Below are 22,065 nucleotides of genomic sequence, written 5' to 3' on the forward strand. Positions count from 1 at the left end.
TCAGTTTGTGATAGGCATCTTACGGCTTCAAGAATCTTGTATCACCGAGACATGTACAACTTGCTATTTTTGCCAATGTCGCCATGGCTTGAACACGTGCTACTTGTCTGTATTACTCCTCACCAAAGGGTGTGGATTCTAATGAGGCCAAGTTAAAGCTTCTTTGGCTCTGAGTACCCAAATACAGGGGAGTTTCTTTGAATTAAAGGACTTGATGGATGGATCACCTTCAAATTTGTCCTGAGGGAGATCTGCTTCACAATGTTCCGGTAGATTTGGTATTACACCTTGAATCATCCAGAGGTTGCCTTCGAAGCGCATTTCCAGTGAAGTTGTCCCATCCTGAGAATCAGAAATGCACAAAAGAAATACCATTCTTACCCAGTCTCTACTTTCTGAGTTAGAACCATGCAAAGCATCTGAGCTGGTTGTCATTGCCAAAACTATAAACCCGGAGACCTTGAGACTAAGGTGAATTCCTTAAATTCTTTCCAGCCCTGAGTGATTTTGAAGGAGTTGTTGGAAGTGGAGCCTCTTTATGATCTCACAGGGACACGTTTCTCTGTCAGTGAAGAAAGCTTTTCTGGTCAGTAATGCAGATTATGGACCCGGTTGATCTTCTGGGAAATTATCTTTCTTAAAGTTTCATCATCAGGAGAATGGATAAGAAAGATCTAGTTGTCTTGAGTACTGAATTTCTCCTCTTTGTTCTAGAGCTGTATCTTCTCTAATGACATCGCTATTCCTCAGATTCTGAGAATGCGAAATAATGTTAGGGAAATGAGTTTCTTTGGAATAGAGCTGAGGGATATACCTGCTTGAAAAACTGTCTCGTGAGCTGTTGGATCTCTATTAAGAGCCAGTCTAGATCGTGTCATCTTTTATCCTGGCCTCAGGAAGGTGCAGAGATGCAGCTGACAGCTTGCAGCTGTACACTGCCTATACATTGCCAGAAGGTGATCGTGACAGCACTGAGAGGCCACACCTGTGAGTGGTTCCCTTTGTCTTCAGGGCTTGGCTGATTGGGAGAGCTTTATAATGTCTGAGGATAAAAGAATCTTTCAGCTTGGTCTTTCACAAGTCTGAGTCAAGTGGCTAATATGCATTTCTGAAGAGTACACCAGAAGACTTCAAAACAAAAACCAGCTCTCTGTGTGTACCTTCCTGTGCATGTCGTGGTGTTTGTTAAATGCGGGACACCCCAGCGAGAAGAATCCAGATGACTCTGGAAAAACACACCCCTTGCAGGAATTTTGCTTGAAACTGGATTGATGCTGTCAGCCTCTTTCGTAAGAAAACAGTCTTGCTTCTCTCGCGAACTCACCAGCCTGTATCATCTCCATCAGCTAAAAAGCTTGGCGCTGTTCTTGGAGCCAGCCACCTTAGGTATGCAGATGTAAACCTTGTGCTTATTCCCACTTAAGGTTATCCGTTCCTGGTGGTATTTCTAATCTGCTGTACTTCCTCTTCAGGGTGACAGGTAGTGACTGCCACAGGTAGTCTCTCGCTAGGCAGAGTTCCTCCCTTCCTAGCTTGTATTGAAAGAGAATACAAGAACTTAAGAATACATGTTCCACAGATGCCAGCTGTACTGGTCAAAGGTTCTTCCTCTACAGTGTCAATAGTATTGGCATAATGTTTTGCTCTAAGATTGCACAGGTAAATGCAGTCACTGTTTTACCCTTCTCATGGAAGAAGTTGAAGGATCCCTGAAGAACACTGAGAACTATTTACTCTTAGAGCTTCCAAGCTCTCCTCAAGGGAAAAAGAGTGCTGAAAGCAGAGTGCAGACCAGCTGTTTTACAGTGTGCAAGCTGAACCTCTTTCCTTGGCTAGAAGGAAACCCTTTTCCTTTGCTGTCAATGCACATAGAAATGCTATTGTTGTATTTACTTGAAATATTCTCCCCTTCCCCCCCTCCAAGGTCCTACATGTAGAAATTTTTCTTCAATAGATTTTATCTGGTCTTCTAGATGCATAGTGAATTGATGGCTTATTGCAAACATAATTTTCAGTTTACTTCTAATTATGTGACATTTGTCAGGTTGTATGATGTCATTTGGGGCATAAATATTCATTTACTACCATTCTTCTTTTTACTTAATCTTATATTGCTTAGCTGTTTGCCCACAATTATTTTCCAAAATTGTGTTTAACTGTTCAGTTTCTGCAAAGGTGAACCACAAAAAAAGATTAATGGCATCAATGACTATAATTTATTCCTTGAGTAATAATAAGCACATGAAGTACTTTCCAGCCACGTGTGCTCATTGTTTCAGCTGATGTGATTTAGGTAGTGAAATATGAGTCTGGCTCATGTAATTGAATGCTACGTCTTGGGCTGCAGGACAGTAAATGAGATTAAACTGTATTACGTTTCTGAAGGCAGAATATACAGTTGTTAAAATGGGTGGAGTGTAACATTTAGCTTCAGAAAAGAAATTACTTGAAAAATAAACATTTTCTGACTAAACAAGAGGGCTAATGTGCATTGGCAGTGTTTGTTATCATCCAATCTAATTAAATTATGATTCATATAATTGGGAGGTTATCTTTGCACTGGTGTCTGCTTTCCCAAGAAGTATTTCGAACACGCTTTCATAGGCAGTTTTAAAGAATTAAATAAAACTCCTCCAACAGAAGTAAAAACACTAGTCTTACTTTAAACTTGCAGAGTGTGTTATATTCTGTTTTCAGTTTGATACTGGGGTTTTTTTTAAAGCAGTCGTCTTTAGGAAGATCTATAGTGGGTAGGGTAGCTACAATTTCTGTGTTATACAAAACCGTAAGTAGAATTTCTGGGGTTATTAAAGCCTCGGTTTGGCAAACTGCCGTATGCTTGCATCATCCTGTAATCATTATCTTTTTCTGGCTCCTGACCTTACTCTAAGAAATATCATGCTCTTAGTTATCCTTTCTCTCTTAGCCTGTAATTTGATTTTCTTATTAGATTATTAACAGGAAAAAAGGCTTTAAGTTTCCTATTAAAAATGAATATTCTACAGACTTATTGCAGCCCCAGCATGTGATTCTTCAAATAATCAATGTAGATACTCCAGTGTTTGCTGAATGTTCAGTGCTCGCTATTTGTAACGAAGGGCTGCTGTTGGGTTAGTACCCACAGTATTGCCCACTTAGGGCTTTTTTTGTTTCTCCTGCTCTTGATCTGTTTTTTCTAAACACTCATTTTAAGAAATGCACAGCCTTTAGTCAGAACAAATGCTTTGACTGTGTCCTGCTGCTGAATGATATTGCACAGGGAGGGCAATGGCAAGGAGTTTGTTGTTTTTGACAGCACCACTAAAAGCATGAAATATTTCTGCAGGATTGGCAGAGCCTTGTAATCCGGGCTGCAGGAAATGACTGTATTGGGTGTGGAAGAAAGACACTGTCCAGATTTAACACACGAGCTACCGAAATACTTGCAAACAGAGGACAGGAAATGGTATCATAGGATAGACTGAAAAGCTGTACAGACCTCCATTGTTTATACAGAGCGTTATTGTTCTGGAGTTTAAATTCAACTCCCAACACCGCTGCTTTAGCATATCAAAGGTAACACTGACAGCCCAGGGAGTAATAAAATGCTATTTATTGTTAGATTGAAGCCCAGACTTTACTTTTTTGTAACAGTAAGTTCTTTAAATGTTCTGGCATTTATGCGGAAAGTGGAAGATAACATAATATTTCTTTAGATAGAATTTAGTGAAAATGATGGTGTTTTCTAATTTTTCCTCCGTCGTCTCTGTTTCCAAGTCCATTTTGTTTTTACTCTGTCCTTTGTGCAAGATTTCTCTTGCAGGCTGATGCTACGTAGGCTGTCTGTAACTAGTGTTTGCACTCATCTGTAATGGATAGGGATTGATGCCTAACCATATTTAACAAAACCATGATTCTATGAAAACTGTCTCTGTTTCAGGACCCTTACGAGTAGCACAGAACTTAATTTCTCTTTTTTGGCTGCTTGGTTTTCCTGTGTGGTGTAGCTGTGGCTCGCTTTCTCCTAGCAGTCAAGAGTATATTTAGCTCTAGTATCTATGCTCTGCTCCAGCCCAACATTTCATCTACTTTGACTGAATTTTATCACTAACATAGAAGTATTCCAATAAATTCTGCTGGGTAATGCAGATGCTTTAATCACTAAAGGCGTTTTTGCTGTGGTTTTTAATACAGAAGGAAGAATGCTGACATAGACAGCTGAAAGAAGAGAAAGCTTTCTATGTTCCTTCTTTTCCCCATAGCTTCTGAGTTTAAATGGTGGAATTCTCAGAACGTGTATTCCCATACCTCTCACAATGCTTCAGGAAAGTACTAAATTAGAATAACTCCTCCTTGCTCTGTTAACCTTGAAAAACTCCAGGGACCCATCAGACCGTCCATGTATGGCCAGGCTTTTGGCACGGTAGGAAATCCACAAAGAAAGTAAACCTGGGATTTGAAATCCTGGGTTTAAAGTCGTGAATTTACTGCTATCCATTTGTGAACAAAGAATACTGTGGTTCCAGTAAATTCTACCTTCTTATAATTTTATTCTTTAAAAATATTCAGCAATAACTCTGTTTCCAAAAGACCATTATAAAACTCATTAAATGAGTATCTTAAGGTCAGCACAAGAGTTTGGTAATTCTTACATTACTCTTTGCTTTTTCCATTTTTAAATTGATAAAACGATATGTAGGGTTTCATTTATGGTGGACAGGGAAAAGGTGAGGATTGTGTTTGGCATTTCTCCCATCCTGGAGCGAGGCTCAGGAGTCACGGAGGAGGCTCCCTCTCCCTCCTGAGCATCCTGGTGCATTCACAGCTAGGTTCTCAAGCTGAGTGTCGCAGCAGGACCCGTTGCCTTCATGAAGCATCGTGCTGTTACTGATAGATGTTACTGTCCTTCATTCTTGCTAAGCTTTTAGAGGCATGAAAAATTATGCTAAAGAAGGTAGAATGTGACACTGACAACTCTCTTATTTTAATTGCATTTAGATTAATATGTACTTAATGTAATAAAATTGGATTGGGTATAGGGGCCTATTCAAATGAGAATGATAATACCAAATTCCTGCCAGTATGGCACTAGGGGCTATTAGAAAGGCATTTCCCACACAGTGGACTTTGTGTTAGTCTTTTCCCTGAATTGTGACTATAAAGGCTGCTTTCAGAACGGCAACGTTAGGATAAACATAATATTCCTATGAATTGTGTTTATTTATACACACACACACAAGTTCTGTAGTGTGAACTGTAGGGTCCCCTGTTGCAAAATTCTCCTTGCTTGACAACTTTTTTCTCTTGCAGCTGAATAAGGTGTGTGTATTTTGGGAATCGGTGCTATAAATAGGATAAAATCATTGGCATGTGGCTTTACATTTTTTAATGAGAAATATATTTTGGTTAAGGTGGTTGGTGCTTTTGTCAATACAGGAAAATGGAATACCAGCCACTTAGAGTTTTACTGTCTCTCTTCTGCTCTGTGTTGAGTGTAAGCTAAGGGCTGTATCTTGAGTATTCAGCTTTTGGAGATCTCAGGGCTGAAAGCAGGACCTGTAGGCTTTGGCTTGTCTCATTCTGCTTTGAAAAAATGAGTATGGGGAGTACAACCTGCGTAAAATAAATCAGTGGGTATAAATGGCATGTGTATCTGTGTCCAGACCTTGGGATGAAGGGAAAGGATTTGTTCCCTTTGCTGTAGCTAATAATCAGAGAATATATATTTTTGAGACTGCAGTTAATTTTATTAGAGAAGAGATACTGGAGTCCTGTGGATCTTGAAGATGATCTAGAAATAGAGACTCTAAGAGCTGATTTTTATTCTCACAGGGAACAGATCGGTATGGTTCATGTTCTGTGGGAGTGGGGATGAGGTGGGGTTGTGCAAAAGCACACACTTTTTTGCAGGCTCAGCCTGGAGGATCTTCAAAGGGCAAAATAAACACAACAGATGTTATTAGAAATAGTTCTTAGACAATATCCTCTTCTCAGCATTTAAGCTGTCACAGTGTGCCCTTGAAGTGGTATTACCTTCACATATCGATCTTCTGGTGAGAGTGGTCTTGTTCGTCAATTATTCAATGCTGTGCCTCTTGTGAGAAGTTTGTTATTGGAAGATTTACAAAAGAAATATTGCATAAGTCATACATGTGCACCAAAATTTTATGTTGCGGCTTCTCTTCTGTCTTAGGGTGCATTTATTTTTCCTCTTCCAGGAAATGGCTTTGTGAATTCTCGAGCTTCGCCAAGTCTGCTTGGAACTACTGGTGGTGGCAATGGCTTAGGCAAAGTCATGCCTACAAAGTCTCCACCTCCACCTGGAGGAGGTAATCTTGGAATGAACAATCGCAAGCCCGACCTCCGTGTTGTCATCCCACCCTCCAGCAAGGGTATGATGCCACCATTGGTAAGTTAAAACATTTGTTCTGTGACTGGCTCTGTCCACGTGCACAGGGAGGAACTATCTCATCTGCTTACCATAGGTTGGAGTAATAGAAAGGTGTTTGTGTTCTGAAATGTTGCTAATGGAAATCAAAGTTATAACTTGAGAGAAGGTCAATCTCAGGTGTTTTTTTTAGCTGTAAAATAGCAGTCTGACCTGAATGCAGTTAGAGAGCAATCCTAGAGACACAGACTGGGATTTGTTTTGATTTGACTTCTCACTGACTTTGTTGGTCTGGAGGATGTGGGTTTTAAAAAGGGCTATGCATTGTTCTGTGGAGGAATGGCTGGTTTTATTGGTGATGTGAACTGTATTAACATGCCCTAAAGCACACTTTGTACCTGTGTTTCCTGGGATGTAATGGTTGCGGGCTGTAAAATGGAGCTTCAATAGTAATGACGGTCTGAGAGAAGCGCTTATTTGATGTGGTGCGCTGGAACGCGACCTTGTATGTCCTCTGGTGGATGTCATGTCTTCAGTGAAGGCATAACAGAGTAATGAGGATCAGGCTCAGCCCCTCTTCGCCTGTTTTTCAACGCTACTGTGCAGTTTGGCATGTTGGTAGTAATGTTTGTTCAGTCTAGGTTTGGAATAGCACACAAGCTTCGTGTCAGGCATGAGGCAACCGCAGTGTTGAGGCCAGAACAGGTCTTTCAGGAAGAGGTACTCTGGTTTTCCTTTAATTTGGTTGGCCAGATTCTTTGGTCTTAGTCTTCCACTGTCACGCAGAAATGTTAAACATCCGTGTGTACATTTGCTGCTTTCTGAGTGTGGAAGAATGAACCACAACCAGGAGCAGCAGGTTATAAACAATGCAAGTACTCCCTGTGTCATTCTTACTTGTTCTTAAGATACCACAAGTGCTTACACTTGTTACTGGCATTCAGGATGAATAATACCAAATTAATCCAAGTATCAAAAGCTGTAATTATCCTCAGAGTAAGGATTTCTGAACTTTAGGTTTTTCTAGGAATTCTGAGGTGTATAAGACATAGGAGATACACTGGCTGGTTATTGAAGTGAAAATTATACTTTTAATTAGAAATGGATACAAGAGGAGGATCTTTTTAATGCAGTTCTTCTAGTACCTATTTCCCTATTTACTGTTCTGTTGTTCAGAACAACGTGATACTCGGTTTGTTTTGTCTGTCTTTTTGAGGAGATTGGAAAGACATTTCAGAGTTAGAGATACTGGAATGGTATGATGTTGTGAGTGAAAAGTATTTTGTCACTGAGCTGGATATTTATGGGATCAGTCTAGTCAAATTGCCATGCTCCATTTCTACATGTCATCAGTGTGTAGCTGCGTCCTTGTTTTTACGAAGCTCTTCCTGCACTACTTTTACCAAACGTGTTCTTTCAGTACAGTATTTTCTAATTGACTGGAATTATGTAAAATAATATACTTCCTGATAGTATTATTTACAGAACCAGGGGGCGAATTCGCATTATTACCTAAATGAAAATCCTGAAGCACAAACGTGACTTTTTCTTTCATTTTTGAAAATGATGCTATTTTTAGTAACTGTGTTATCCCTCTTGTTTGCTGTGTACAGTCGGAGGAGGATGAATTGGAGTTGGTGAGTTTGGGCTACTGTTTGATGAGAGAGAGCAAAATGCTGAACGTCTCTTACTACAGCTTTTTAACTGTAGTTTCATTACACCTTTTAAATAATTCCAGTGTTCCCTTGGTAGCAGACAAAAATACATTTGTCTTATCAAACTCAAAACCCAACCAATTCAAGTTGAAAACACATCCAAAGTCTGGCACTTTCCATTTGTAAACTTATATATTTTTTTTTTCCTGAAAATATTTCTGTTTTTCTTGGAGGGAACATTGGAAAAGAGCCTTAAGAGTAACTGTCCATGTGTATGGGGTATTTACTATTCTATGTAAAGTATAAATAACCACTTATCATCCCCAAAATTACTGGAATATTTTTAGAAACTGGCTTCACTCATGAAGTTCTTCAGATTGTAACACAAGCCCTGTGTTACTTCTCTTATTTTCGAGGAGATTACATCATTGCTGGTGAGGTCACCTCTTTGAGGTTAGAATTATTTCATCCTGCATGAGATTATCAAACCACAGGGGTGTTCCCTGTTTACCAAAAGGAATAGAGAATTGCAAATGAATAATTCTACCTTTTTTCCACTGGAAAGATACTCTGTTTTTGAAAGGAAACTCTGGGGATTTGTGTTTTTTCTATTTTTTCCAAACGGTTTTATCATTTGGCATTCTATCTGGAAAATAACGCAAGGCTAAAATAATTCAGAACTTATTTTTAGAGCAGTTCTCAGATTGTTTAGCTGCTGTAGCACCAACTGTGCAGAAGATGCTGCATTGGGGTGCAGTGGTCAAGATGCGCAGAGAAATCTGCCTATTACGTCCCCTGATTTGGTGTTGAACATGGACCTGTTGCTAACGTGAGGCTCTAATTGCATGAAAGCATGGAAAATGTAGTGATTTAGAGAAAGTCCTTGATGAATGCATGCTCTTGGTTGGTTTTTTACCCTAAACATCAGCAATAGATTTACAAAAGTAAGGGGAAACGAATCTTCGAAGTCGGTATTGAAGTTTTTAAGGTTTATTGGAATGACTTGCTAACCGAGCAGTGGAACAGCTGTCGTGCATGTTCTTCTCACCTTTAGAGAGATGTGTCTGGTTTCCAGGGCAAGAAATAAAACTCTAATTCAGCCTAAAAACACTTAATCAAAATATCGTTGCCATTGGAATTAATGCAGAAGCCCTTGAATTAAGGTATTCCTGCCTGCGAAAAGCAGCGCCAGCCAGAGCAGCTGGGGGGTTCTGGATGGTGCGGGGAGCGTGGGCCCTCTAGTGGTCCTCAGCACCGGGCTCCTCCGCTGGGGGAGGAGAGCTCCCATAAAGACTGCAGCAGTGTCTTCCTCGGATGGGGAGAAGCCATATGAAGCACACCTGCAGTTTCCCTCCTGTGTGACGCTGATTTCTGATGCTAATTCCAGTGCTAGAAAGCAGTTCCAGCTCATGGCTGTGAATGTTCCTTCTGTGTGGTTGGAACTGAGCACGGAATATGAAAACCAGATACGAACGGTAGCATAGCATGAAGCAGAGGTATTGAATTTTTCCTGTTAGTGCTATCATTTGCACTAGTTCAAAGAAAAAGAATCCTGACATTTGTCGTGACTCTCCGAGTACAGCAAATATTTGACACATCTAAATATTTCTTGGTGTCTTTGTATGGCTCAGTGTTCAGGAATTGTATTCAGAAATAAATTACCTCAGAAAACCACCTTTATTAGCCACTCAGAAAACAAAAATCCCATGGGGAAATCCTTTGGTCTGGATTGTTTCCCAGTATACTCCTCTTAACTTTTCCATTATACAGTGATCCCAACTTTATAGGCTGCCATCCAAGAAAGCTTTGGAAAAAGGTCAATTCCTGACAGACACACAAAATCTGCTCTAATACCGTATCTTTGTGCCAGATAAACTCGGCCTAGTGGAGGTTTTCAGAAGTACCTAAGTGATTTAACGGGGTAATTTCACAGGAAATCAGTGGGACGTTCTCTGGGATGTAGAAGTCTGCAGTCTGAAGCAGGGTGGACACATCTGCTGAACAAATTCCAGTGAGCCACCAGATTCTTTGGAGGTGGGAAGGGGGGCTCCCAGCAGCAGCCAGACAAAACGGGGAGCAGAAGCTGGGAGCCACTGGAGGGTTGTGGCCAGTTTTAGTAGGGCAGCTGTGGGGTGCTTTTTTCTTTAACTTGGAAAGGTACAAGGCAAGGATTGATAACCCTCAATTCATCTTCACGAGTTTAAGCTTAAAATTGATGACAGCCCTGTTTCTGTACCTCCTCATCCCGTTATTATAAAGGGAACCATGCATTTTTCATAGGCCTCGCTCGCTCAGCATCGGAGTGGAGGAAAAATTAAGTGCTGCAGATACTGAAATACCTGTCTGAAATAAGGGAGAACTAGTAGGGTCAATTTTTAAAGTTAGGAAATGAAACTCTAGCAGAGAGATGAAAAACTTCTCCATTTGTAGCAAATATTTTTTCAGGGCTAGACAGAAGCTTGCAATCCAGCTCCCTGAATGGGGAACGGTTCTGTAAGCATGCAGAAATACAGGGTGTGGAGACTTCTCCTCCTCCTGGTATTTCTAAGACTTTTGTAGCTAAAACTAAGCTACTGTGGTTTAAAAACAACAAAAAAAAAGTAGCATTTCCTGTTCTTGGCTAAATGGTGTTGAACTGCACCTTTTGAAGCACGGTGTAAAGCTGTCTCCGTGAAGAGCAGTGTGTTCCGTGACGGCGCAGCTTTGCTGTCTGGTCGTGTTCACCACAGAGCCTGATCCAGGGGGTTCTGAACAGCAGAGGTGGTTCAAGAGCCCGAGCTGAGGGACCTGTTTGCTACAGGTGTTCATTTTGGGGAAGGAAAGTCTGTTAAGAAAAGCCACCTTGTGCCCCCAGTTAGATAATCTGAGACAATCCAGTTCAGCTGTTTTTCCTGTTAAAAAAAAAAAAGGCGCACAGCTGCTCTGTGTGAACTCAAATACTGCTTGCTTTGAAGCACGTCTGCGGTGTAACAAGTGCTCCCTCAGTTTCAGGAGCCATGGGAACAGCAAAATTATTTTATCACTTACCAGCTCACATGTAGATCTCTGTGTTCCTTTCAGGACAGGTGTAGTCAGCACAGTGTCAAAACTGGCAGCCAAAATCTTGAAAATTGGGTAAACAAGTGGGAAGCGTATTTTCTGGTGGAACTGCACCTCACCATCTGTGCTAAAACCCTTTTAAAAATCAGACTAAAACCTCTTAAATCACTTAAGAACTTCTGGGAATTGTTGTCTGTATCCCTAAGAAATCACATTTATTTTCATGTCCTACAACTCTTAACATCCTTGAACTCTGCATGCGCAGGAAGCTGACCAGTGAGTCTTAATTAATGTTTCATTTCAGATTGCCCAGATCGTGTTGGTTGTCTTGAGATGTTTTCTCTTGTTGAGAAAATCTATCCTGACGAAAGGGATGTATCCGTAACTAAAAAATGGAGCCAAGAAGCACATTTTAATTGAATGCTGGTTTTGTATTAGCACTTGATTCTCCATTGTTCTAACCGGTATCCTACAACGTGTTGTTGTTTTTAATCACTTATAGAATACCCAAAGGATAAGTAGTTCTCAGTCTACACAGCCTCTTGCTACCCCTGTGGTGTCGGTGACAACTCCCAGCTTGCCTCCGCAGGGACTGGTGTACTCGGCCATGCCTACTGCCTACAACACTGGTAAGCTTTGTTTCATGAGGGGCTTCCTTTGTCAGATGTTCACGGCTTTTGTGATTCATAAGCCCAGAAAATTTGCATTTCTGTGACACTTCACTTTATTTTCCTATTCAGTTCAAATGAAGGCTCTTATTCATCAAAAATGAGCCTTTAGCTTGGAAAATGTGTAAATGTTGAGACTTCCATCAGGCAGCAGCTTTCAGTCAGTCGGGCTGCTCGCAGCTGAACAGACACACGATGAAGCGCGTGGCTTACAGCAGCGGCGTTCGTGCTGGCCGTCCGAGCTGGGAGGCCTCACGCTTCAGCAGTGGCTGATGCTCCAGAGCACGCTGTCCCTTCTCCTCTGCCCTTCCAGCCCCAGCGGCGGGAGGGGTTCTGCCAGGGCTCTCGATTCGCAAAAAAGCCCAGGGAGAGCCTTCTCCTCTTCAGCTTTATCGAGAGCAAGGTGGGACTCACGGGAAGGCGTGGCCAGTGTTTCACCATTGTTGAGAAAGACCTTGAAACTACTTTTTCTCCGTGATGTGCGTGATGCAAGGAATTGGGTAACGCAGGTGGTCACTGGTTTCCCACTTCGGAAGGTAGTTCATGATGTGGTGCTTCTTGCTTTCTTGCCATACCAATAGAGATCATTTTGACTTCGATCCGAAGGTTCTTTCTGTGTTCCAGACCCTGTGTGCAATCAGTGAAGGAATTTTTGTAATCATTCCCTCGAAAGGGGGCAGCTCTGATGGCGCCCAGCTGATTACTGTTGATCTGCGATGCACAGTTTAATTTTCAAATGCACCTGTAGAGAAACTGCATGGCAGATCAGTGCCCAGAAATTCCTTAAGTCAGGGTTAAAATATCTATAGGCTAAATCTAAAAAGGAAAACAAAGGAAATAATTCCCGACTTGGCTGTTCTTTGGAGTCTAGTTCAGACATTAAAATGTAAGTGCTATAATTTGTTAAATAAAAAAAAAAAAAAAACCCGCCCCAATGTCAAAGGGAGCGTTGCATTCAGCTGCTTCAGAATGGACCTGCTGCTGCCCAAAGCTGAGCCCATCAGCAACGCTGGTGGCGCCTCCGTGATAAAATATTTAAGAAAGGGTAAAAAATGCTGCGCTGGTCTGTCATCAGTCCCGTGATGTTCTTAGTGGTGTGCAAAGGGCAGAACCAATCAAAAAAAAAACATCTCAAGGTTTGTAGAAAATGGCCCAAACCTGAGCGATACAAAGGGTTTGTAACCGTTGTTGTCTGGAAGGAGTCATGTTGGAGGACGGAACAGATAGAGCAGCCAGCCGTTCATCGTCATTCCCCCCTAGAAAGATGGTATTTTATACTTTTTTTTCTCCCTGTTTTAGCTTTGAAAGGCTTCACGACAGTGTAGTTCAGACTTGCAGCCACCTTCCAGCCGAACAACTCGCCTCTTTTTGTACTTGCATCTCTTTGCATTAACTGCTCATGAGCTGCCGTTTACTGCCCCGCAGCCGCTGTCTGCCCCGGTTTGCCCGAGGGGCGCTGCCCCCTTAGCAGCACACCTGAGGCTGCGTTTTGAGAGGGACCGCTGAGTCACCAGCAACAGGAAATCTTTATCCTGCGGGAGCACTCAACTAAGTTCTTGAACATTTATGCAGATACCTTGAGGGGGGTTCAAGTCTAAGGAAATGACTGGAGGGGAAGACGGGGCCGCAGCTGCAGTGAAACGGAGAGTGAAGGATTGTGCCTGGTAACTTGGTTTGGGTTATAAGCTCAAGTATGAATTTGCTGGACATCCAGATCTTGGTTTGGTATTTGCCACCAGGAGTGTTTATATATTACATTTAAGGGATGTGTAAGTAGTTCTGGTCCCTGCTCAGAAGATGCACGTTGTGTTGTCCCTGTCAGCTAACAAATCCCTGCGTTCTCTCCCGCCTCTGACGTTGTTCCAGGAAGCAGTGTTGTGCACGTCCCTCGTCCCCAGTAACCCCCGAGCCACGGCTCAAACAGGCTAAACCACCAAAGAGAGGAGAGGGGCGGTAGCTGGCATCTCGGGCAGCAGCAGAGACGATTGAAACTGGTGTTACACACAGTGGACAAGTGCTGCTGCTGCCAGGATGTGATTTTAAAACCCAGCCCATTTCCTTTGATAATGTAGTAATTTCTGAAAAGCTTTTAGTGTTTTTCAGACACGTCAAAATTGTTTCTATTAGAATGAGCCTTTCAGGGGATTTGCAAAAAGAAATTTGTTGTTGAAACCAAATTGTCATTCTCAGGGTAGGCACCACTTAGGCAGCAATCTCAATTTTGCAGCTCAAGGACTAAGATAAAGTTCAGATACCCGAATTGTTTTTGTGGATGGATAGGGGTTTTTCAGGGCTGGAAAGGTTCAGATTCAGCTCTTAGCGCCTAAATTAAAACATTAGCTATCAGTTTGGCACACATGTTTTATATAATTAATTTTGCTGGAGAAGTATTTTCCTGCAGAAGGGCCAGAACAGAACGAGATGCTGGTTCTAAAGCAGTCCAGGCATTAAAAAAAACCAATTTCAAACTCCACAGAGATCAGTTAAGTAGTAACTTAGACTTGAGCAGAGCATATCTAGCCATAAATGACGCTGCTGGCTCCAAGCTGGTGATTCTGCACAGACACAGACTTCAGTGGCACGCTGTGGCTGGGTGAAACACAGCAGCAGTTTCCAGCACATCGAAGGCTCTCTTGGTCTGTATGACTTTTTATTTTTTTGTACAGAGGTTGGTGTCCTGCCTGTGCTGCTGGCAGGAACAGGAGTGTGCAGGGAAATGGTTGCTGTGCAGTGACGCATGTTCTTTAGAAAAGTATCTCTTCAAACCCCTGTCATCAGATGCGTTCTGCCTGAAGTGCCACGAGTTAATGGTCCATTATCATGAAAGCTGTAACTGCAAAGAAAAAAACACATGGAAACCGAATTCCTATCAACTTTTTCTTCAGGTCTGCTCTGCAGAAATGCCACTGGCACAGAGCAGCTCATCTGGCTCCTGTGTACATTTACTGCACTTGCAGGATGTCGCGGGTCTGGCTGATTTGAAGGTCAAGTGCGTGCGCTAGTCACTGGGGGGCTGGGGTTTTTATGTATCGTTTTAGATTAGTCTGGCAAAAGGGCTTCAGCTCAGCTTGTCAAGAACCTTTCTGAACCTGGGCAGAAATACTGGTGAGGCTTCTTCAGAGTCCCTATAGAAATGTCAGCTGAGAAGGGAAGAAATGAAACAGGAAGGCCCCTTTGGTAGCTTCACCTGCCGGGGTACAGCTGGGATTTTTCTGGGAGATTGCTGCTGTGATGTGTGAGCATCTCGGAATGGCCCAGTACCCTGCTGGCACGGGGCTCTCCTTCCTCTGCTGGCTGCTGAAGGGGAAACTGAGCTGTCCACTGCAAACAAGTTGGTGGATGGTGATGGGGAGATTGTTCAAGGAAGCTCATCTCAAGCGAGACAAATGATAGCGGTGGTGTCATTTTAGGACAGCACTAAAAGAAAAACCAAAACCCCAACAATAGAAACCAAACTAAACCCTAACTCAGAACTTTTGGTTCATCTGCTGGCAGGATAAAGTAAGTTCGGCTGCCCGCGTTTTGTCACCTTCTCAAGAGACTAGAAACTATTTATAGAAGCTCGATTACAAAACAATTAAAAGCAGAGAAGTGTTTGTGCTTTGTTTTAAAACGTGAAAGAAAGGTGTGAATGATAAAGTGAAAACAACTTCACCCCTGTGAAGGAGGTGAGAACTGTCTCTGCATTGCAGCCTGGCCAGCACTGACAGCCAGCTGGTGGCTGCTGCTTCGCAGGAGGGTGTGCTCTGTTCCCCGTTCAAGCTGTATTTCTACATAATTGTGTATTTCGCTCTAAAGAATGAGATTTCTTCGGTTCAATTGATAGAGTTGAGACTTTAACCAGCTCTAAAGTCATGAGTGATGCTGTGGTGGGGAGAGGGAGGAGGTGCTGGGTTCCAGTGGGACTGCACACAGGGAGTGTCGTGTCTTTGCTGCTGCTCCTCCGGGAGCTGAACCAGAGTCTTTAGTGAACTCAGTGCAAGAAAGACCGCTCCTTTCGCACGACCTGTGTGTGTTCTGCCCTTTTGGTTTCATTTTGAAGTTTCCACGTAGACAGAAATCTACAAATGCAAATACTTGTCTTCCTGCAAAGATGCACACACATAAAAAATGCATAAATCTGTTGTCCCGTGGGTCTAGAAGAAGCCGTAGGAGACAGCAGCTTACAGGGATTGAAAGCAGAATACAAAAACGGTTGTCTTTTGGAGGCTTATGTGCATGTGCTGTGAAGCGCCTTCTGAGGCTGGGAGGCTGCTCCCAGCCCGCAAAGGTCTCAGGTTTGGACCCCTTTGGGTCATGTGCCTGTGTTCTGGGCAGAAAGCCTTTACGTTTGTGTACCGCAGACATCCTGGTGTGCTCGCACGGATGTGTCCGTGTATACACACCTCTGAACCCCTCTCTGTTTGTTTGTTTTCCCCTCCTAGATTACTCCCTGACTAGCGCAGACCTGTCTGCCCTGCAGGGCTTTAACTCCCCCGGAATGCTGTCCTTGGGGCAGGTGTCTGCCTGGCAGCAGCACCACCTCGGCCCCGCAGCCCTCAGCTCTCTCGTGTAAGTACCTCCCCTACCTCGGGTAAGTACCTCTGATACCTCGCAGCGCTGTGCCCGTCGGGAGCTCCTCCCGCTTTGAGCTGAATAAGCTGCGCTGGGGACTACTGAGCACAAAGCTGGTTTAACTTCTTGCCCGCTGGTGGAGGCGTGTTGCCTTTCAGGTGTGTGCCCGGGCTGCAGGGACACTCGTGTTCCGTTGTCAGTCAGTGTCCTGGCCAGCCCAGCTTCTTAGGCCCGAGTCACCTGTGAGATGAACTGAAATGTTTGGAAATAGGGAATGTTTCTGTCGGGTTTTAACTCCTAGAAATGTGTTCAGACCTTTAATTAACGCTTTTTTCAGCTTTGCTTCTTCACCTCAGCAAGTTGCATTTATTTACATACTCATTTTGAGGGAGCAGAACCACAGGGCCACACCATCACCTAGACACATGAACTGTCACTTCTTTTCCTTTTTCGTGTTTTCTTATTTCTGCCTTTTGGTTTTCTTTTTCCCAGTACTGGCAGCCAGCTATCTCAGGGTTCCAATTTATCCATTAATACCAACCAAAACATCAACATAAAATCTGAACCAATTTCACCTCCCCGGGACCGTGTAACTCCCTCTGGGTTCCCGCAGCAGCAGCCGCAGCCCCAACCCCAGCAGCAGCCGCAGCCCCCGCCCCAACCCCAGCAGCAGCAGCAGCAGCAGTCGCGGCAGGAACTGGGTCGCTCTCCTGTCGACAGCCTGAGCAGCTCCAGCAGCTCCTACGACGGCAGCGATCGGGAAGACCCGCGGAGCGATTTCCATTCCCCTGTGGTGCTGGGGAGGCCACCGAATTCAGAGGACCGGGAGAGCCCCTCGGTAAAACGGATGAGGATGGACACATGGGTGACATAAACGTGCGGTGTTGCCTCTTCAGTTTTGTGTTCTCAAAGTGAACTGTCCTGACATATCTAAATTTATAAATAAGGACATAAGTATATTTATATGTATATACATACATGCATATATATATCTCCACATGCATATATATGTGCTCGTGTGTGTAGCATACACAAAATCATCAGGCACTTACGACAAACTTCTTGTATAGCTGCAGATGTCCCCTGGTAAAACGTAACAGAACAATCCCGTAGGTCTTGATCTAGTCTGGCACTTCCCTGGACTTGTTGTTTTAACGATATAACCTGTTTTGCAAAGAAACGTTGTACCCGCATTAGAACCCTTCCACACTAGGTTGCCGGAGGCAGGAGGGCTCGCCTGTAGTAACGTCCCCGTGTGTGTACTTCAGCTGTATGGTTACTCGTAGTTAAGATAATGCTTTGTAGCAGCAGAGCAGTAGAGCAGCAGGAAGAGGAAAGCAATACTGTACATAGACTGTCCTTTCTATTACCCAGCCTGGCATGGGTCTCTGTCGCAGAGGGTGCATGGAGAAGGGCTGACGCTATAAGAAATAAAAACAAAAACCCTGTTTTGCACGTGCAAAAAAAAAAACAAACATAGTGTATTGGGTCAAAGAAGTGATTTTTTTTTTAATGAGTGAGAGAGAGACATAGAGAACTCGCATGAAATATTCAGAAAATATTAGCCTAGAAAATAGAACATTAACAAAATAAAATTAATATATTAAGTTATGATTGGAATATGTTTGACAAATTTGTTTTTACGTTCATACCTTTGAAAAATATAGAAACGGATTTTAGCTCATGTATATTTTATATTAAAGAAAACAATACCCTAATGAATTGAAGACTATATATAAAGTTATATACAGTACTTTTGAACACATTCTGCTATGAATTATTTATATAAGCCAAAGCTGTATGTTGTAGCTTTTTTGTAGAGTATAGTTTTATCTTATTTTGACTTTCTAGTTTTTGCTTTCAAAGATGAAAAGGAAAAACTTGCAGGCGGAACCTTGGGGGAAAAAAAAGCCATGAACACTTATATGTAAATTTAAATTTGAGCCAAACTCTTTGTGTATATAGCATCCTAAATCTATTATCACCTTTGGTGTAAGTACCGCTGTATTGTACGTTCACCAGATTACAAAGTATATTTTTGTGGATTGACGCCGACTTGAGAAAAGGCGAGGTCCTTATTAAGTAGAGTATTCACTGTTTAATATTTACTATTTTGTTAAATATACTGTACTTTCTTTGGATTTTAATTATTATTAATATTATTATCCAGATTTTTCAGAGGGTGTATAAAGGGGTCGTCCCCCTCACTGGTGGTGAATGTGTGCCGTTGAATTGTAATCTCTGTGCTGTATGGTTAAGCTTCATTATACATTTTATATATATGTATATAAATAGCAAAGTGGCAAAAAAAAAAATCCCGGTGTTAAGTTCATCCTGCATAAATATAAAAAAAAAAAATCTGTTACAACACATTTTAAGGCATCATGTTAAAGCTGCCTCTTCTGAGGAGGAAAAAAAAAAAAAAAGTGAAAAAACTTGACCTAATTTCTCCTGATAGGGTAATAACACATATCAGATGAGCACAAAAGGTTTCTTAAGTTGGTAAGTGGTTTGGGGTGAAGCTGCAGCCTCTGAACTAACCGTGCTGTTGAAACAAGAGGCAGGAGTCCAAGCCCTGGTGAGGCCAGGCCTGCCTGGGAGAAGGTTTTGTTCTGTCCGAGGGCTGGGCAGGGGGATCCGGCGGGCGCAGGCTGGCTGTGTCTGGCAGGGCGAGGAGGGCAGCAGGGCAGGGTCCTTCCTCCCTCCCGGCACCTCGAGGCTTCTGAGGTCAGGGCCGGGTTTGAGCAGCAGGGAGTCTCGGGAGCCGAACGCCGGCTGCACGGTTCTACACCAGCCGGGTCTGGTGGGGCCGCTCCGCGCGAGGGAGCGTTCTTGCCCAGTCGCGGTCCGGTCCCTTTCCAGCTCCGGGCCTCCCTGCGCCCTGGTGGGTGTCCAGGAGCGCTGGGAGCACATGGCAGTAGCTACAGCTGGTAGTTCTCGTTGTGGGGAAGAACCTGCAGCGCTCTTTTCTTACACAAGCTCTTTCAAAGTTATCCCTGATATCTATTACACTTTTGCTTGAGCTTTAAATTTCTGGGGTTTTGGTAATTTAGAAAAGAGTTACTTGATACTGTTCCTAAGAGGTGTGAGAAATGGAAATCCAAAGGGTCTGGCTCTCTCCTGGCTGCTCACTGTAACGCGTGGTGGACGAACAAAGCCAGCCCAGACGGCTTCCAAAGCCCAGCCCTTGTGCCCGGTAGAGCTGGTGTCAGCCCCGTAGCCCTGAAGTGACTCTGCTGTCCTCAGCTACTGCTTTACAGAGGCCTGGAGGAAAGGGGGACTCTAATGGTGACAGTGTCCGAGGGACTGAATTCACTTACCACTTCAGAGAACCTTTGCTGCTCAGAGATGTGGTTTGTTCGTGATTTATGCACATCTATGAACTTTGCTGTACATCGAGTGGGAGTTCTGCATTCACATTTACTGTCTATTTTCTTGTGTGCCTTATCAGATGGCTTTGCTGACTGTATCTCAATAGTCTTTATTTCTATGCAGGTTTTTAAACAGTGCTACTGCTGTTTTCTTAAAGAAAAAAGCTGCGTAAGGGTTAGAGTTTGTATTGAAATTGCACCAATGAATCAAACACGCCCACAAGCAGTCGGTTCTGACGGACCGCTCACGGGACTGTTCACGTGTTGCCCCGGCCCCTCCGACGGACTCGGCAGAGCGAGTCTTTCCACAGACCTCCCGGCTCAGCGGGAGACTCTCCTGCCGCTGAATAAACGGGAATCCTGATTTTTAATAACGAGAAACTGACTTTGGAACATACTTTTTTAGGGACTGTAAAAATGTTTTATAAAAAAAAAGAGATGATGACATAGCACAGATACTTCAACAGGTAAAACGTACTTTTTTTAATTCACTATCCTGAGTGAAGCTGGAAGTGGATCCAATCCTGTCTGAACCCATTCCAGCCCGAAGGGTGGAAGAGTTGTTATTTCTATTGTGACAAATCACCTCTCCGCCTTCCAGCTCTCACCGTAGTGTTTAAAAATACACGTTATCAGGGATTCGTCAGAGAAATGCTTTAGCCTTTCCTTTCCCTCAAAGGACACTAACGCATCAGAAACTTGCGAATTACTGTGCGCACAAGAAATACATAGTAAATAAGGAACAAAACAACTCCTAACAATTGACCGTGGGAAGAAGTTAAATCAGAATGTGAAAGAGAGACTTAACCAATGTAAACATTTAAATCTTAGTAGAACCTTTCTTCACTTTGCTGTGCAAGAGAACACTGCTTTGCTATATTTAAAATGGCTTTTTTAAAAGAGATTTATGTATTTGCTAAATGTTTGTAGTCAACAGTTCACACAGAAGCTGTTCACGGTTTAATGATGATAAGCCGTTTGGCGGCACAAGCTGGACTTTGTTGCCATCCTTGAGACGAATCTTTTAAGAAAAAAATAAGTTAATCTCAATTTTTTTCCCTGAATGTGTTGTTTTTTCTTCAATATACAATAAATATTCTAGTGAACTTTTTATCAAATGGTTAAGAAAATGCTAGAGGTTGTTGTAAAATATTTGTATCCTGCATTCACTAAAGTAAAGATACTGGCTTTTACTGTGTACTCCAGCCTCTCTCGTGTTTGCAGAGCCGGGGTCCTGTGGCGCAGCTTCGCTCCCTCTCCGGGTGTCCCAGCACTCCTCCGGTCCCGGTTCTAAGCTGCAGCAGTGCTGCCCCTAACCCGTGTGGACTCTCTGGGCTAACACCCGCTCGTTAGTACATTCCAGCGAAGAACTGGTGCTCTGTGAGAACCTTGTTAAGAAATGCTTGCAGAAACTTGCCGAAAAAGCTGGGTAAGTTCAGGCTGGTGACCGGAGGGCGAGTCCCTTCCTCCTGCCCCTCCCCAGACAATGCCATCTCCTTTCGCTGCCGTGTCCCAGGCAGACGGACGGGGCCGGGAAGCTGGTGCGGTGGCTGTGGGCAGAGCTGCACTGCTCCCATCCTGCTCTGCCTCGGTGGCCAGAGCTCTGCCTTGGGGAACCAGCAGTAAGGAGATGGTGCACCCCAAGCCCTGGGATGGCTGTGAAACATCTGAGCGAGAACAACCCTGGTGCTCTCTCTAGTGTTGGTGGAGGTGCGGCACGTGCTCCTCTGCCTAAGGACAGCGCTCAGCGATGCAACAGCCACTCTGCTTGTGGTGACAAAAAAAAGGACAAGCCACCTGGGGCAGGTGTTTCCCCTTGTGCTTTTATTTCATTTTGCTTTATTTAAAAATGTAATAATGCCCCCCTAGAACAAAGAGAGATATATTTCCTTCACAGAAGAAAAATACATGGTTTTTTTTTCATTGTAAGATACTTTAGAGTCCTCATTTACAAAATTAGGTTCCCTCATGCTTTCCTGAGCACTTTTTTTGCTGGCTGCAGGAAACACAGGTTCTTGTTACACCAGCGCATGGCTCTGCTTGCTTGGTGACATGTTCCTCAGGCTGCTGGGAAGCCCCAGTCCCGCTGCTCCCTCCGTGCAGATGCTGTTAGCTCTGCCTTGGGCCAGGAGGAGTTTGCAGCTGCTGCACAACGTGAGGCTGTACTGCAGCCCTTGCCCATGTTCACCTGCACTCATGGAGATGTAGGCAACAGCATCTACTAAGGCTGTGGAAAAAACCACAAAAAACCCCCCGAACAGCCCCTTGGACGTTCCCCTGCCGTGAGGCTCTGCCACGGTGGCCAGGCTCAGCAGCACCTACCGCGAGGCAGCTGCCTTTGCCTGTCTCACGCCCCAGCAGGGCTCGGTGGCTGCAGCATCCGCTGGGGACGGGCTCTGGCAGAAGACGCC

General features: G+C 43.6%; 1 protein-coding gene across 3 annotated transcripts in view; it reads left to right on the forward strand.

Annotated features, from left to right (window-relative positions):
- The window catches only part of MEF2A (myocyte enhancer factor 2A), a 50,471-nt gene extending 32,380 nt beyond the window's left edge, over nt 1–18,091 (forward strand). For 2 of the 3 annotated variants that reach the window (XM_010133733.1, XM_010133732.1), the window contains exons 6-9: nt 6,198–6,388; nt 11,564–11,690; nt 16,154–16,280; nt 16,776–18,091. In XM_010133733.1, the coding sequence (XP_010132035.1) occupies nt 6,198–6,388; nt 11,564–11,690; nt 16,154–16,280; nt 16,776–17,157 (827 nt within the window). In that variant the 3' untranslated portion in view covers nt 17,158–18,091. Of the gene's footprint in view, nt 1–6,197; nt 6,389–7,980; nt 8,005–11,563; nt 11,691–16,153; nt 16,281–16,775 lie in introns of all 3 variants that reach the window. The other variant, XM_010133731.1, reaches the window with a different exon arrangement.
- The last annotated feature ends 3,974 nt before the right edge of the window (nt 18,092–22,065 follow it).

This window comes from Buceros rhinoceros, unplaced genomic scaffold (assembly GCF_000710305.1).
Source record: "Buceros rhinoceros silvestris isolate BGI_N320 unplaced genomic scaffold, ASM71030v1 scaffold12603, whole genome shotgun sequence".
NCBI classification, from domain to species: domain Eukaryota; kingdom Metazoa; phylum Chordata; class Aves; order Bucerotiformes; family Bucerotidae; genus Buceros; species Buceros rhinoceros.